This window comes from Nomia melanderi, chromosome 3, assembly GCF_051020985.1.
Source record: "Nomia melanderi isolate GNS246 chromosome 3, iyNomMela1, whole genome shotgun sequence".
Classification (NCBI taxonomy): domain Eukaryota; kingdom Metazoa; phylum Arthropoda; class Insecta; order Hymenoptera; family Halictidae; genus Nomia; species Nomia melanderi.
The window spans coordinates 8,171,554-8,189,403 of record NC_135001.1 but is presented as its reverse complement, the minus strand read 5'-3'; the positions used below and the strand labels follow the sequence as shown (position 1 = coordinate 8,189,403).

General features: G+C 37.6%; 2 protein-coding genes across 3 annotated transcripts; both read left to right on the top strand.

Annotated features, from left to right (window-relative positions):
• Positions 1 to 18: 18 nt before the first annotated feature.
• LOC116430993 (odorant receptor 13a-like) lies at positions 19 to 4,620 on the top strand. 2 transcript variants are annotated; one of them, XM_076365323.1, is made up of 7 exons: positions 19 to 223; positions 291 to 554; positions 1,559 to 2,009; positions 2,415 to 2,514; positions 2,580 to 2,702; positions 3,077 to 3,232; positions 4,439 to 4,620. In XM_076365323.1, the coding sequence occupies exons 1-7, from the start codon at positions 199 to 201 to the stop codon at positions 4,445 to 4,447; spliced, it is 1,128 nt and encodes a 375-aa protein (XP_076221438.1). In that variant the 5' UTR covers positions 19 to 198; the 3' UTR covers positions 4,448 to 4,620. The 2 variants fall into 2 exon arrangements, with proteins under 2 accessions (XP_076221438.1, XP_031841689.2); XM_031985829.2 differs by lacking the exon at positions 4,439 to 4,620 and adding an exon at positions 3,406 to 3,728.
• Positions 4,621 to 4,703: 83 nt separating this feature from the next.
• LOC116430996 (uncharacterized) lies at positions 4,704 to 16,667 on the top strand. Its single transcript, XM_076365676.1, is given in 17 exon segments — positions 4,704 to 4,853; positions 5,343 to 5,626; positions 6,095 to 6,361; positions 10,058 to 10,544; positions 10,928 to 11,027; positions 11,090 to 11,212; positions 11,413 to 11,568; positions 11,688 to 11,739; positions 13,275 to 13,583; positions 13,845 to 14,328; positions 14,493 to 14,592; positions 14,646 to 14,665; positions 14,667 to 14,787; positions 15,017 to 15,172; positions 15,269 to 16,021; positions 16,090 to 16,290; positions 16,432 to 16,667. Coding segments are annotated over 14 exon segments (2,445 nt in total). The 5' UTR covers positions 4,704 to 4,853; positions 5,343 to 5,610; the 3' UTR covers positions 15,323 to 16,021; positions 16,090 to 16,290; positions 16,432 to 16,667.
• Positions 16,668 to 17,850: the final 1,183 nt, after the last annotated feature.

The window sequence follows — 17,850 nt, the reverse complement described above, 5'->3', positions numbered from 1 at the left end:
AACTAATTTTATGAAATAGACAATACGTTTCACTTACGCGAATCCGCCCGACGAGAAGCTTCGACCACCCCTGTTCGTGTTGATCTGTAAGCGATTTCCGCGCTCCGCTTCCAATCGTTGAAACGAGCATGCGCGAATAGGGAAGTGAGTTTTCAATAAAAGAACAGCCTTGCATTTCTTAGAAAATAGTCTCCTGCGATGGTCTCGGTGGACGTGGAAAAGGGTCCGTAACTTTTTTCCTTCTTGCTCGCCGTTCTCTGGCCACTCGTTCTATTCTCTGATATCGTTAGACTTGGGGTACGTGTATGGATGGAATTATTACACGATGAAATTCATGGGCATCTGGCCGGAAGAGAGAGGATGGAAGCAACGATCGAGCTATCTGGTCCTGGTCCCGATCTTCTTCATGCTGTGCTTCGTCTGCATCCCGCAGACCGCCAACATACCTAACATTCGGCACAACCTGTACCTGTTGGTAGACAATTTTTCGATGGCGAACCTCACAGTCTTCCTGTCCTTCTTCAAAACGGTCACCTTTTGGATGCGCGGGACATGTAAGTGCAACATACTTTTCGTTTCATTCACTGTGAAAGTTATGATTAACCCCTTAACGCACAGTTTTTTTGAAAAAAAAAACAAGCCAAAAAAAGTCAATTTTGATTTACTGCGCTTTTGTTTCATGGAAAAAGGCTGTATTTTATTCTTGAATAAATAGGTGTTATAGCTTACAATCCCATGTAAATGATAAATATCAATAAAACGATTTTTTTTCTTTGCTTTCACATTGTTATTTTCACAGTTTGACCTGTTTAGCGCGCTCGAATTAACTCGAGCGTACAAGTTAAGGGGTTAATACGGCTTGTGCCGTAAGACGTGTAATTCGTTCGATTTGTGTGGTAGGTAGAGAAAATTTCGATGTAATCGAGGATTAGTTTACTTATTAACAATTTCAATATAATTTCAAGAGTTTTAGGAATTTCCTCCATAGGTGCCAAATGGGTAAACTGAACATATGAATGAATATAAACTCATCAGAAATAATTTAGGCATCTAATTAAAGGTTTCGAAAGCGAACAACAAAATTCGAATAAAGATGTCAAAGGTAAACAGAGTCTAAATATAAATTTCGAATATAAACTAGGTAACAACCTAATTAAATGTTTCTTATGATAGTCAGTTTTTAACCCTTTACACTTGGAAGCTTTTCACTAGAAACATTCAACACTTCCCTAAAAGACGTAAACGACATTTGAAACGAACTAATGAGAAAACATACGTAAATTAAGAAACAATGCTATTTTATATAAATACTTCACGTATTGATGCACTATACGAAACTTAATATTATATATATAACATAATTTTGTTATATCGAATGAAATGGTGACTGAGAGTCACCTCTCGTGTGCAAAGTGTTAATAGTCTACCCTTGGATACGATAAATACGCGAAACGGTTTACTTGTCAGCTTTCTGAAGGATGTGTCTTTCTGTTGTCAATGGTAGTAGAGCTCTAGCATTGACACAGTCGATCCATTGACACATTTCCTCACTTGCAAGCATTGAAGTCCCTGCTGAAGTATATGGCGATAGACTGGAGCGTTAGAACGAGGCCCAACGACAGGGTGATCATGATGAATGTCGCGAAGTTCTCGAGAAGGACGATTCTAGTGAGCACGATGTGCTGCAACCTCCTTGTGGGCGCGTACGTGGTGAAACATCGGATAACCGCCAAGTACACGGATCGCAAACTGTTCTTCCACGCGATTTTCCCGTACGACGTGAGCACCAACCCGAACCTGGAGCTGACTATTTTCGGTCAATTGGTAGCGGGGATGTACTCCGCTGGCACTTACACAGCGGTGGACACTTTCATCGTCATGCTGGTCCTTCACGTTTGCGGGCAGCTGGCCATTTTGAAGCAGGACATGCTGAACCTTCAAGAACACCAGGGTGCACAGCTGCAGGCTGCCTTGGCGGACATCGTACAAAGACACGAATACATTAACAGGTCTGTGTGGAGATAATTTCCAATCTTTTCATTCGATTTCATTGAGATTCAACGGCTTCTTCATTTTTTTCATCCTATTACGGTCCCCCGTTACCATTTTAAAACAAGATATCGTAATTCTGCACGATATTCTGGAAATTTTTAGTCTACCATCAAATTGAATTTTTCAAGAAAAATTAAGTGATTTTGTTAAACTGTATCCTCCTTTTTCCATTTTCAACACGACTGAATTGTTTTGTTAAACTTCAGCGATGTTCCGTTTATTCGATTACCTTTTCATTTCTTTGAAGTTCTCTATAAATATATGTAGCTGTGCTGAGGACCGTAACAGGATTGACGGCTAGGGATCACTGTGATCTACGTTTAGGTTATACTGAAAGGGAAAAATGGATCTTATCGGTGAAGGTTCGCGAGAACGATTGAGAACTGTTTCACGATGATGTTGCTGGTTCAGATGCTTGGCTGCACGATGCAGCTTTGTTTCCAGGCTTTCCAAGCCATCATGGTACGGATAATTTGCTATTCATCGAACAACAACGAGAAAGAAGTTCAAGGATATTTGAATTGCAGACGCTCAGTGGCGAGGAAAAGGAGCTGATGTTGGTTCAAACCATCTTTCTCTTTCTATACCTGCTCTACATTATGGCGCAGCTGTATTTGTATTGCTACGTGGGAGAGAAGCTCGCAACGGAGGTATGTACAATTGCTCGTGAAAATTCAAGAACGAATTCTGCAGAATTCTTCAGTGTCTGTAACATTCAAACTACCGAACATTCTTCATTTCACTTTGGAATAAAATTAAGTTCGAATGAATAACCAGGCGCACATTGTAAAAATATATCATTTATTCCTTGCAATGGACCCCTAACTACCATTGGGATGGACAAAAGTGGAATTCGAGTAGCTTCTTTGCTCAATTAAATATCATTATCCCGTTGGTAGTGTAAGGTTTAATGCGTGGGAAACTATTGAGAGTATAATTTTGCACGAGTCGATAAATATTCGAGACCCGAGTAAATTTTCCTTTAAAAATGCTGCAAACTTGATGCAGTCGCTGATTTTTACAGAGCGCGGGTATAGCCACCACAGCGTTCAACTGTGGGTGGCATAAACTGCCGTCGAAGAAAGCTAAATTATTGGTAATTATCATGTGTCGGGGGAAATCACCATTGCGGATCACCGCGGGCAAGTTTTGTTCTTTCACGTTGGAGCTATACTCCGAGGTAAGCAGCCGCGAATAAATTCAACGCAACCGTATCTGTTTTTACCAGTACACTCGCGTGCGAACGATGGTGCATACAATGTAAAACCTGTTGCATAAATAATTCCATTTTTTTGCGATTAACATACATGGAAATCCCTTGCTCGATTTCGAAACGCGTTTCTACGTTTTTAGATCTTGAAGAGATCGATGGGCTACATTTCCGTCCTCTACGCCATGAAAAACAAACCATAGGCATCCCATTACAATTCAAGGGAAGGGTAGAACTTGATGTCAAAGGCGTAATAACGTACTCTATTTAATATAGAATAAATAGTATCAATAAACTGCATAAAAAATCAGCTTAATCCTTTGCAAAATAAAAAGAAAGGTGTCTCGCATGTAATTAGACGAACCACGCATTATCTGTATCCAAATTACACATTCCCTGGTTTATTGCATCCGGCGGACCCTATTCCTTTGCACTAAATCGAGCCTCGATAGATTGAAAGGGAATTACGACTCCTCGTCGAACTAGAAAGCAAAAAAAAAAGGTGAATGCACACGATACATGAAAAGTACGACAATCGTGGTAAAAAGATCGAAAATTGGTGACGAAGTAATAAAAGTATGAAATATTAACGAGCCTCCTTGTTGCTCGCGTGATCCGTGCATCGAGTATGCATTCAGTAGCTCGAGAATATCATTTTTCTTTCGTTTTTTTTCCTGTACGAGTGCAAGGACACGCGATCTCCCTTCGCTGATGAATATTTAATTTCTGCATTCTCGAACCCTCAATTACGACTATATACAATAGATAGAACGATGTCACACTGTCACCGGACCCTTCATCTTCATGTTAGTCCTCGCACGATCAATTATGCGAACGCGTGTATGCCCTATCTGAAACATTAATGTCTCTAAATTTCTGTGAAAAGTCGTTACATTATTTTTAATCCAACTTGGAATTCCATCTCCACTTTCTTACTTATTTTCTTCTCCTTTGTTCTTTGTTCTATTCTATTCTGTCTCTGTTTTACGTTTGTACTCTAGATTATTAATGATCGTCAAAGTTTTAATGAAGAAATATATTTCGTAAAGTTTGCTGTAATGATTATAATCAAATGAGTAGATAATTTAATTGAGAAATGAGAAGTACGTTTTCTTACTTTGGTTTCATTTTCTCTGAGCATGTTGCAAACATTCTCTTGCAACTGTTTCTTTCAAGATTTCATGATGCGTGTTGCACTCGAAGAAAGTGAAAGAGGCTCAAAGTTTCAACGTGAATGGCGGGTTTTTAAGAGGAATGACGCGTTTTGGGGCGGAGGCGAAAGAAAGGGAGGAGCAATGGATCGGTAGTGTTATCGGTGGCATACGAGCCACGTGTCAGTGATACCGGAAATGCGTGTTTGCCGCACACCCCACGATACTTCGATCGTTTCCTATCGACGCACAGGATGTTATTGAATATCAGCAGCGCGCTGCCGGCCGATATCCACGAGAATTATGTGCATCCGACGGTCTACATCAGTGCCGCGGTCACCCGCGAATTCTTCAGGTTTTTCGGGTTGAACCACATAACCGACACAGTGATTATAGCTTCACGAATCCAACTGGTACAATGTCACGTCATCAGAAGCCAGGTGACTATTATTCATCATGCTAAGTTCCACGAGACCACTTTGTTTGACAACAGGTAAATTCGGTATCAGTTGAATTTGAGACAAAGTGTTTGCATCAGGTATACATCTGTAATTAGTACAGTTAATTATTATTCGCAGGAATAATATTTCACATGAGAAAACAGTTCACTATCACTTCTAAACCGTACACAGTGCTTCAACATTTTTAATTCATTGCAATAAAAGATTGAATAACAGTAGATCAAAGTTTTAATATAGAAACACGGTACATCAATTTTTTTTTACTTTAATTGCTGCTAGATAGTCGATAAAGATATTGTATTATTAATTACTACCTGTTCAATTAAGAGAATTGAAATGCTTGCTGCACGAGTTGTCTTTTTCATTTCGAGGTTCTACAGACAGGAATTCGTAACGTGTTTCATTAAAGTGACACTACGAGGTACATCTGTCAATTACGAAAACCATAGAAAGAAAATTTTGTTTTAGTCTGCAGTGGTGGCTTAAATAAACAACGAGGGTGAGGACGTCGACAGACAAAGTTATGAAGAAGGAGCAATTCTGTTTTTGTCATCACGAAAGAAGAAAACTACGAAACTACGTCCGCGGCCTTCTTCCGCGCGACTTTCTTGCAATTTCTTGCAGGGGTAGAAACTAACTTTCTCACGGCAAACGAGCATGCGTCCTACCAACCAGAGAGCAGAGGGAATTTAGCGAGTACTCACTTCGTCTTGTGGTCTATACGCGAGTGGTGGCAATGGATTTCGAACAAGGTACCATTCCTCTTCCCCAAAATAGAATCTCCAGCCTTGTAAATAGAAAAATTAGAAAAATGTTTAAATAACATTGCAATTTTTAAAGGAATTGGTAAAAGTATCTATCACGTCGTAGGTTCAACCACACTTTCGTTCGTGAATACTTTATTGCTGGGACGTTCTTATTTCTCTCATCGTGGAAGTGCTGTATTACAAACAGTGAATGTACCGAATAAAGTTTGAAAAGTATTTTTCAAATGTTCCTAGAGTACATTATTGTTTAATTATTCCTGAAATTGAACAAAATTTTCCTTTAACGAAAATGGTTATAGCTAGATTTACCCCTCGCCGCAATGATAATAAGAAAGTTCTACAAAGATATACGAATTGAAATTCTTTTAATTCATCTCAGAAATTACGAACCTGTTATTTTAACATTTCCGTGAATGAACTATCAATCTCCTTACAATTGTGATATTGTCATAGATTTGAGAGAAGCGATCGGATGGAATCGTTTGAATCTACATATAATTGGTATCTGGCCGGAACCGATGGTGCAACAGGATCGTATGGCGGATTTCCGAGCTTTCGTGTCTGTCTTCTGCATTCTTATGTTTACCACCATATGGCAAAGTATAAATTTGTTCATGTTGGACGGGGACCTCGGACAGATCACGCAGACGTTGACTTTGGCTAATATTCCAACGTACAATGCTGCCATGAAAGTACTCATCGTGTGGTACTATCGAGAAGGTAAGACTAAAATATGAAATCATAAACAGTTTTCTTTTAAAAGAACCAGGGTGCTACAGTTGTTTAAATTCCCATATTATAAATTTCTTAAATAAACTTCTTAGTTTCTATGCAACGCAAGTTTATAGGTATTAACTAATAAGTTATAGTTTTATCATAGTTATTATTGAACAAGTTATTAGCTACTTCATATACTAATTACCTGTTAAGTATACGGAGCATTAGAAATCTGAAACAATTCTCTGATATTTTTACAAGAACACAATCAATTACGCAATATACAACATAAGAATTATACTCTGATTTATGAAAGAAGTGCCTTTAGAGGTAAACCTGATTTTTTATCGTGTCGTCGACTAATCGATGGCGATTTGTCTGCGTGAACTGAATCCCACTACCCATACTTTGACCAATTAATACCCTTTTGCCAGTGGCCTTTTGGCCATTTGTTTTTGTGGCAACGAGACACTGTTTCGATGTTTAATAGCAAACACAGGAAGCTCACATTGCACCTAATGAATGACAGGTAGCGAGTCGTCGACGATTTCAGGCAGTTTTACGCTAAAAGTGAAAGGAAACTTATACATTTATTCAATAAAAGTTTAGATCAATGCAGCTTTTCATAACAGCTTTACTATATAAATTACACCTATAAAATTTATGTAAGAAATTATTTTGACTAATTATACAGTTGTAGAAAATTGTTCAATGAATTATATATAGCAAACATTTTTATTTTAGAAATTGAAATTTTGACAAACGAAATAGAAGTTTAACGTACATTTCCATTTAAACTATAATATTTCTAACAAAATTGTTAAGCATTCACAGCCGTGTGAATTGAACTAGGGAATAATTACTCGGCATATTCTTACATGGATCAAACAATTTCGCAGCCGATTAGCCTAGCACCATCCTCGATAGGAACTACTCTATCGGCGATGCTGCTAGTTTCCAGGTCTCACCACGTGCAGGTTGCTGCGAGGAGACCCTGGGAGGTGGGTGGAAAGTTCAATTCCACCGACCTTCCGTTCTAAATCTAAATCTTATCTCTAACACACTTATTTTTATCGCACTTATTGTTAACGCACTTATATTTAACGCTCTTAATAATATTCATCTATCGGCTGTCTTCTTTCTTGAGTTTATTCTGAATTAGATTATACTACTCTTCGTTTCTTCGGTAGCCCGCCATTTTTGAAACCCTGAGCTTGCTCGATAGCGAATGACCAATGGCTCGGGAACAGCCATCGAACATTCGACAATGCAATCGAGCAATTTCGAACGTTTCGCCTAATTGCGCCTGATACCGATCGCGACCGCGGCATTTAAGTGGAACTAAAAAAAGTCGAGGTCAAGGCTGATCAGCAATCGGCATACTCCGTTTTGCTATCAACTTAGAACCGATTTTTCAAGTTCCCCGGTAACTGACCATCGTGCAGAAACGACGGCCAGCACCGGCCCCTGCCTACTTAAATCTAACATTCATTCCAGAGAGTATACTACCTGCCTACCTACAGCTATATTTAAAAAAGGGGCAAAAGACTCATTCTCACAAACACACATCATTCCAGGATTATCTCTGATGCACCCGGGTGCGAAAGAACCTAACGCATAGAGAGAACGTCCCGGGACGTTCGCCGAGAACCACATTCATACTCTAGTTTATCAATTCCTGAAATCGACAGGCAATGGCTAACGATCTTTGAGAAAATATTTTACTTGGCACGAACGATTCATTGAAATTAATATAATTCTACTGTTCTTTATGTCATTTGGTAATGCATGGACGATCAAAGTATTCTAATATTTTTATTCTACTGAGTAAAGTAATAAGGAAAAGTGTGTATATATTCCACAAACAATTTATTTATTTCATTTTCAGTAACTGGAATATACACGCATAAAGAGTATTTATGATATTATAAAGTCCGACGCATTTCCACTTCCTAACCACACACACACACAAGTGGATAATACGTCGGGAACGATACGTTAGCCATTGTCCATCGCTCACATGTTTAAATAATAACAATTTCATCATGTCCATTGCTCTCACTCTCCCAAGTAGCACCTGGGCACGTGAGAGAGATCGAGCAACGAACATGGAAACAATATCCTGAAAATCCTAGCTATAAAATGATGTTAGTTTCTGGTTTTTCTAACGGACTAATGTTCTTTGGTTCTCAATAGTGACTATAATTGACTCAAAATTAAGAATTTAATTCTCTAACTTTAAATAGAAAAAGTGTACTATTATATATATATATGTTATAATGTTTACAAAAAGGATAAGAGAAATTATAATTTAATGGGAAATGTGATTTTAAGTAAAATTTCAGTAAGAATGTATCTATTTTAAATTTATAACATATTTTTAAAAATCCTCAGGTGATCCCTTTGTCGAAGCAACTGTTTTTAATATCAAAAGAACGTATTACAAAGTAGTGGCTTCGACTCGGAGATCTACCCGTCGCGAAATGTTTTCTTGTACGATATGTACTACGATGTTCAGCGAGTGAATGAACTTTAACGCGAATAATTAATTATCGTAATCAATTGGACCTTAATCGAACTTTAAAAATCGAAAACTAGACTGAACCTAATTGATACAATCAATGTACCGCTAAGTTCTCGGTCATATTTTCTAAATGAAATCTTAAAGGTTGTATTATATTTCTATATGAAAGCACAAAATAAAGTTACTTAGCTCGTAATATAATAGAAAATCAAAGCATTGTTGCTAGTATTTACAGTTAACGTTAAACGCGACGTACAAGAAGGCCCTGTCCTATCTAACAAATAAACCAAAAAATGCTACTACTCTCGGGTATGCCTCGCGAGGCATATCTGAGATCACTGCACTCACAAAATCAAAAGCTACTAAAATAGTACCACCGGTCACCGGTGTCGTTACGGACCATTCGTCCTACGACATAATGAGTGACCGGAGTGAAACAAAAATAGCATGCGACTCACCGATTGCTGCTTGCAATCGGTACATGGCTCAGGTTGGGTTGAGGATCACTGGTTTGCACTCAGCTAATGAGCATCATGGATCTGCATTGATCTCAACCGGACGGTAATGGTCAGTAGTGGACAGTGATGGTCAGTAGTGGCTACTAGTGTTCAAGAGTGGAGCTAGGAGTAGGCCACTGATGGCCAGAGAGGTCCAGACGATTTCAGGAGTGTCTACTGATCCTCCCCAGTCCTCACAGTTCAAGAGCTCACGACAAACTGAGCTCTCTGCTGTCGAGGCTGACCTATTTATAAATAAAGGTCGCCAATGTTAGTCAGTCAGAAGAATGTTTAAAGAATTATTGTAAGGGTGGAGGGTAATTCTAGTCTTCCTATACATGGTAGAGATCGTTAAAGAAGTATTAATTAAACGTTACGACATATATTACGTTCTTTCTACATAGAAAACCATCAATACAATAAATAAAAATTTATTTATCATGATGTTGTTCAGTAATAATGTTAAAACTGACACTGTAATTTCTTTAAGAAGGTCAATTTCTTCTGATTAATCTAAAGAACCGTATATGATTAATATTTTTTGAGATAAAAATTATTGCTCACCATACTCTATCTCATAATGTGACAAGGGCCCTTCTTTCATAAAACAAAGTATAATTAATTACAATTGTTCACCTTGATTTCTCGAATACCAACGACTTCAATTTATGTTCGAAGATCTCAAGCCATTGATTAAATCGTTTTACGACGACTGGTACGCTCCGAAGACCGAGGAAGAGAGGACAACGATGATGAACAGCGCGAAACTCTCGAAATCTTTATCCGTCTGGTGTACTATTTTGACTCAGTGCATGGTGACCGCCTATATCAGCATCCGGACGTTCACGATTGCCAGAACTGACGTAACCAAGGAGCGCCAGGACCATTTAGTCATTTATCCAGGATACTATCCTTTCGATATGAGACAGACCTCGTTCAGGATAATAGCGAACGTGGCTCAAGTGTTCGCTGCCTACTGCGCAACCATCCCGTACACCGGCGTAGACATTTTCATAGCTATGCTAGTGTTGCACACCTGCGGACAGTTCCAAAATCTGAATAGAAAATTAGAGAACTTGATGGACGAGGCGGCTGGAATAAAAAAATCTAGCGACATTCAGGAGGAGCTGACTTGGATCGTCAAGAGACACGAACATCTGAACTGGTGAACAAGGAAACTCTATTGTCTATTAGAGAATTAATTGATTGTTCAACGTTACTTGCAACTTTGAAATTCTTTTTACTTGAACTTTTGAATTTGAAGTTACTTTTCATTGAAGGAGATCATTGATGGGAGAATTAAAGAGAACATTGGACAGAATACTGAAAAGATGAAAAGAAACTATTTTCGTTTAGTATCATAAATTGGAATTATATGATTACGTAAATCTATTAAATACACATTCGTCGGATTTCTGTAATCGTAGTGACTCAATTCATTACCGATGTCGAACGGTCAGTTCATTCTTCCTTTACCTAAATGACAATAAATTTAGGAAATATAGTTCTTGATCTAAACTTAGTGATGATTGTGATTTTTCATTGAAGGACGGGTATCGAAATCGGAGAATGTTTCAACGTTCTATTGTTCTTGCAAATGCTGCTCAGCACCATTGAAATATGTTTCCAGGGATTCTTATTTTTCAATGTAAGTTTCCTAGAGTGATCAATAAAGAGATGTTAATTACACATATTGATTTGAGATTTCAGGTGATACTCAAAGACGAGAACGGTTTATTATCGTTTCAAATGTTATTTTTCGTGCTTTTCGTAATGTTTATTATAGTGCACATGTATGTTTATTGTTACGTGGGCGAATTACTTCTTGTTGAAGTAAGTATATTTAAACTGTATTTTACTAACTAATATATTGAATGCAATAGACTATATGATTAAATAAAATTGCATGAGCGTTGACCGGCTATTAATTCAGATTTAAGTGTAGTCAGACAACGCATACGCAATCAATTTCTCTTTTGAATTAAAAACTACGACTAGTTAAGCAAACTCTGCCTTAAAGAAACATGTTTCAGAGCAGTAGTTTGGGCATCGCTGCTTATGAATCCAGATGGTACAACGTCGCGCCGTCAGACGCAAAGTGCCTTTTATTCATCATATTAAGATCCACCCGACCAATTTATTTGAAAGCAGGCAAATTTGGTATCTTCTCCATGGAAATGTTTAGCAGTGTAAGTTCCCACCTCTGTAGTCCACGACACGATATTAAAATAAAAACTTAAACACATTAGCGATTGTTGAAGAAACAACAATAGAGATATCTGAAGAGCCACTGATCGTTTCATTCCAGATCCTAAGAACGGCGATGGGTTATCTATCAGTTCTTCTCACTATCTCGGGTGGTGAGGAATAATCATATTCGCGTACAATCTAGAGACTATAGTTAGAACCACTACGAATGCTATTTATGAAAGATCACTGAACCTGCTTACGTGTCTACATTCTTGCATATCAAGACAATTTTCTACCACTGTGACACGAAGAAATTCCCCGACAGACCTGTTTGAACATGTTTCGACCATTGGTATTGTTAATCTCTTAGGATTCTGCGAATGGTCTTCGAATCTTTTCATTGTTCGAACAGACGAAAAGAATCTGGATTGCAGGGCGTCTTTCTACAACTACTTCTAGATTGTGGGTATTATAAGTTCTTAGCGGTTGTGAATGTGTAATAAATACCATGCCCGATAACGGGTTGGGCTCAATCTGGGAGTTCAGTCGTCGATTTATTTGCGTTCGGGAAAAATTCCAGTAAAAGAACCCCGCGAGGCCCATAAACCGCAAACATTAGCATTAGAAAAAGAATTTGCAAAGTGTCATCACTAATCCATCAATCAGTTTTACTGAAGAATTAAGATATTTAACAAACATATTATAGGTAGTGATTTTGGCAATATATAACAGAGTCCAGTAAGAAGAGATATGGGGTGGACATCCATAAGTTTGGCGCTCCTATGTGCACTGTAACATACTTAAAATGAAATTGCATTTGATTAACGATTTTTGGAAAAACAGAAGTAAAAAGATACCAGGAACGACTGCCTCTTTCAATTTCAGATAAGAAATTGAAGAACAGCGATTGATTATCCATCAGTTCCTTTCACTATCATGGGCAATGACGACTGATCAACCTCAGAGTTGTAGAACCTCTACGAATATCATTTATGAAAGTTCCACATCTGCACGCATCTACGATATCTCATATCGAGACAAATTTCTATGCAACGACCAAATTCCCCGACAAAACTACCCAACTTTTTCTTCCAACGGGAACGTTATGACCTGAAGAGTCTACGTCGATCTTTGAATCTTTCGATCCGTCAGGCAGACGAAAAGAGTTCGGATTACAGGGTGTCTTTCCATGGGCAACTTTCAAATTGTGGCTATTAAAAGTTCCTATCGGAAAACGTTTTCGAGGGATGGATGGGAATGCGTAATGAAGACCGTGCTCGGCAACGGGTTGCGCGCAATCTAGAAGTTCAGTCGTCGATTCATTTCCGTTCGGAGGAAATTCGAATAAAATAAACCCGTGGAAGCCGTAAACCGCAATCGTTAACATTACAGACATAGTTTCCGTAACTGCGTTCTTGATCTATCTCAATCATTCCTACGAGTTCAATTCTGTGAGATGATTCCGGAAAATAAAGCATCGTTGATGTGCAGTTTTGGAACATACTGATACCGTTAATTGTTCTTCGATATTACTTACTTCCTACGTGAACATATTTCTTTTTGATTATAATACTCATAGATTATATGACATTTGCTTTCGGTTCGTAGACTCGTAGAATCCATTTCCAGTATTCGTTTTTGTTTGAAGTTGAGTTGAGTTTATGATTGAATTTCGTTGTGGTGATGAAATATAGTCATTAAAAAGTGTTCAGCAACGAGGTTGATTTCAATGCAATCAGAGAAACGGATTTCGCGACGGGATGGGGTCAATTCAATCTAACTCTGCTCGGCGTGTGGCCGGAACCAAGACTGATCTCGCATCGTAAACGGCGAATATCGTCTTTCGTCTTCTGGTTCACGAGTATCGTGTCGTTTATGTTCATATGCGCGCTGCAAACCGCGCGACTGGTACTGAAATCGACGAATTTGGACGAGGTGATTGAGAATCTGTCGATCAACGTGCCCATTGCTTTCGCCTTGGCGAAGCAACTTGTTTTACGATACAATAAGACTGGTAACTCCAAGCAAATATTCGCCACTTCTTGCTCTCTCATTTGTTAAATGCCTCTAATAAACTAATCATTAATTAAGTATATAGGAAGGAATTCAGGCATTATCATCTTATTTTTTTATTATCATTCTTATTATTACTACTTCTTTATTATTACTGGTCTTATTACCAATTTTAGCTTCTTGATTTTCAACTTATTTTCCAGAAAAGAAAAAATCTTTTCAGCTATCGCCATGGACTCATTGTTTTGGTAAATTATTATAGTTCCAGCCCTAACGTTCTTGCTCGGTCAAATACTAGAAGACTGGTCACGGCCTTTGCCAAAAGCGTATCGCCAGACGATGCTAAAGAGCGCCAAGACAAGTCGAATGATATCCATCGTCTGCTTCACGAGTGTGTGGATGATGCTTCTCGCATTCCTCACGCTGCAAGTTTAGAACAACATGCAGAACTCTTCGGAGGCTAATTTGGAGGGCTTCTTACATCCTGCCATGTTTCCTTATAATACGAAAAAAAGTCCCAATTTCGAACTTACTTGACTGGGACAGTTTATAGGCACCGTGCTCGCCGGGGTTGCTTATTCTTGTTTCGACACGTTCCTCGCAGTCCTCGTGCTGCATTTATGCGGACAGTTGTCCGTTCTTAGACTGGCCGTCGCAAATCTGGTGAACACGAGCAACGAAACTAATTTTATGGAGTTCAAAGGGAGACTCGGGTACATCGTGTACAAACATAATCAGTTGTACAGGTCTGCACCGATTATTTATGCTGGTATTAATACATTTGCGATCGGCAAATTGTTCACTTTTCTAACAACTATTACTGGTGAAAATAATATATGCAAATGTTTGCAGCCTAATGATACTAATTATGGTCTTTGGGAATTTAATTTCTTTAATCTTTGGATTTTAGATTGGCAGTGATCCTGAAAGATTGCTTCAGTCTGACATTGTTTGTGCAAACCCTAATCTGCACGGTGATGTTGTGTCTGACAGGATATCGTATGTTAACTGTACGTCTATGAGAAGTGAATGAAACCAGTTTTTCCTAATGAAATAACGATAGCCGCGTAATCGTTTTGTAGGCTGTCGATCAAACCACAGAGGAAATGAATGTTGTTGGTTTGACATTCTTTATTTTGCACGTGGTATCCACGATGATGCACTTTTTTATATATTGTTATATGGGTGAAACTCTTGTTGAAGAAGTAAGCATTCAAGATACTTATAATTTTATTACTCATTTTATAAAAATATTTTATGAACAATAAAAAATAAACGTGCTAAGCAATCGTGCTATAATATTCATGGTAGCAAATTCAAAGATTTTTACAAAAAGACAAGAATAAAAATATAAATTTGCATTTTCATTTTATTGAGAAAAAAATAATATTTTCATGCAGTTCCTGTATAATATAATAGTATTCTAAACTCTAGAGTACCGGAATTGCCGAGTCAGCGTACGATTCCATTTGGTATAAGCTGCCGCCGAAACAAGCATCCACACTGATTAACATAATGGGTCGAGCGAGAATATTTTTTCAAATAACGGCAGGAAAATTCAGTCCCTTCACTCTCACACTCTTCAACGCTGTGAGTCAGCCAGGACTTATTCGCGAACAAACCGATAATTGTTTAAAATTTTTCAAGTAATAACAGACATCTCGGAAATATAAAAAATTCTTTCAGATTTTAAAGACTTCCACCGGATATTTATCCGTATTGTTGGCCGTGAAAGAATGATTTGTTAATAAAAAACAAAATAGTAATCACCATTCAACGAACGCGATACATTTCTCGTACACATTTTATATTCAGTTGATTAATAAAATTGTAGCCAATATCATATTCAACAATTATATTCAATTATCCTGGAAAACTTATATAAATATTACAGCTACTCACTGTAGTTACAAAGCAAAGGTATTGGATCCAACAAATTCTTTTAATCATTCGATGTCTTTTCACAACAAAACCATTTATTATACGTCCTTATTGCATTTCTTAATTTATCAATATTTATTACTCTATTCCCCGAACTAAATATTTATATTTTAACATTATGGATGTTTGGTGAGCAATCGTAACTATCATGTGCCGGGAGAAACTAATTGCGGATCACTGCGGGCAAGTTTTGTTCTTTCACTTTGCAGCTTTACTCCGAGGTAAGCAACCGTGAATAAATTGTGTCTTTTCTTGCCGGTGCACTCGCGTGCGAAGGTGGGTGTCTTCAATGTGAAACCTGTTCCATAAACAATTAAATTTCTTGCGATTAAAATACATGGAAATCCTTTTCTCCATTGGGAGACGCGCTTCTACGTTTTCAGATCTTGACGAAATCGATGGGGATACATTTCCGTCCTCTACGACATGAAAAACAAAACATAGGAACCCCATTAAAATTCAAGAAAACGGTAAAACCTGATGTCAAGGCGTACTCAGGTACTCTATACAATACAGAATAAATGGTATCAATAAAATACATAAACAATCATCTTATTCCTTTGCAGAATAAAAAAAAGGGTATCTCGGATGTAATTGGACTAACGACGCATTATCTGTATACAATTTACACATTTCTCGGTTTATTGCATCCGGCAGACCCCATTCCCTTGCACTAAACCGAGCCTCGATAGATTCAAAGGAAATTACGACCCCTCGTCAAACCAGAAAGAAATGAAGGAAAGGAGAGCGGGAATGATACACGAAAAGTACGAAAACCATGGTAACAGAATAGAATATTAGTGAAGAAATAATAAAAGTATGAAATATTAACGAGCCTCCTTGTTGCTCGCATGATTCGCGCATCAATTATGCATTCGGCGGCTCGAGGATATAATTTTTTTTTCTAGACGGATGCGAGGACACACGATTTCCCTTCGCCGATGAATATTTAATTTCTGCATTCTCGAACCCTCAATTACGAATATACTTGCAATGGCTACAACGGCATTACACTGCCACCGGACTTTTCATCTTACTGCTAGTAGTTGCATGATCAATTATGCGAATGGCAATTGAATTATTCATGATCCCGGAGTGTAGATACTGTCCCTAACGCTTTTATCTACTTTTGTGAAACATTAATGCCTTGCAATTTTTTTAGCGAAATCGTCACATTATTTTTAATCCAACTGAGAACTGACTGTCCATTATATTGTTGAAAGTAAAATGTCCACTTTCTTACTCATTTTCTTCTCCTTTGTCCATCCATCTTTTCTGTTCAATCTTTTTTACGTTTGTACTGAGATTATTAATGGTTATCAACGTTTTAATGAAGAAATATACTTTGTTCTTATTTTTGTTTCATTTACATTGATCATCGAGTTGCAAACATTCTCCTATAATTGATATGAATGACGTATTTAAATATATTCTAAATTTACGATGGTAATTGAAATTTCAGCTATAACTGCATTTCGGGACAATCCTAACTGTCTCGTCACTTTGACGCATCGATTCTTCATCCTCTTGGAGACTATGTTTCCCATTTTCTATTTCTGTCCTGTTTTCTAAGAAGTTCAACGAAATTAGCTGATTTCGAAGATTCCGTTCACGCAACTAAGTAGCAAATAAAATCAAAAGTAAATTGCCATCGATAAACGTAAATGAATCTTTAAACGATACCGTAGAATCATCCTTCGGCTTGTCCGGTGATATGTTTCCGACCAGTATGTTATTGTTAAGCATTTAGTTTACATCTAGACTAATTAAACACGAATCAAACGTTACGCGTTTAAAAGTTCGTCAAACGGGTAAATGTTCAATTGCTGTCTGCTCGGTTAAGAATCTTGCAATTGCGACATTTAGAGGTAGTTAAAGAATCTTAAGTAACCGAAGCCGCTACGTGATTGACATAATGATTTAGCAATGATGTCAGGAACCTTATATACTTCGCATTTCTAATATATACGTAGTTCTTATCAAACAATTATATTCATTGCCATCACAGAGTCTAATTCAACTATACAAAACGGCCGGAAGTGCAATATTACATTTTAGAGAGGAGCACTGTAGCTATTTGTTAATGGCGATACTTGTATCCTTATCGATGAATATGTACTTATGTGCATTAAATACGATGTAATTAGGATTAATTACTAGTCGATACAATAACTCTCTAAGAAAGTAATATAAAGATATTACCAGTTATTAGTATTATGTTAGTAGTAAACACCATTGAAGTAAGATTAAACAGATAAAAGAATCTGATGAAACATCTTTAAACATATCACCAAATGTAGCATCGAAAAATGTTACGAGTTACAAAA

Bases quoted from the DNA above. Each gene is read 5' to 3' on its own strand.
- LOC116430993 (XM_031985829.2), top strand. From the start codon at position 199: ATGGTCTCGGTGGACGTGGAAAAGG. The intron at 2,010-2,414 runs GTCTGTGTGGAG...TTATCGGTGAAG, and splicing joins AGACACGAATACATTAACAG to GTTCGCGAGAACGATTGAGA. The intron at 3,233-3,405 runs GTAAGCAGCCGC...CTACGTTTTTAG, and splicing joins CGTTGGAGCTATACTCCGAG to ATCTTGAAGAGATCGATGGG.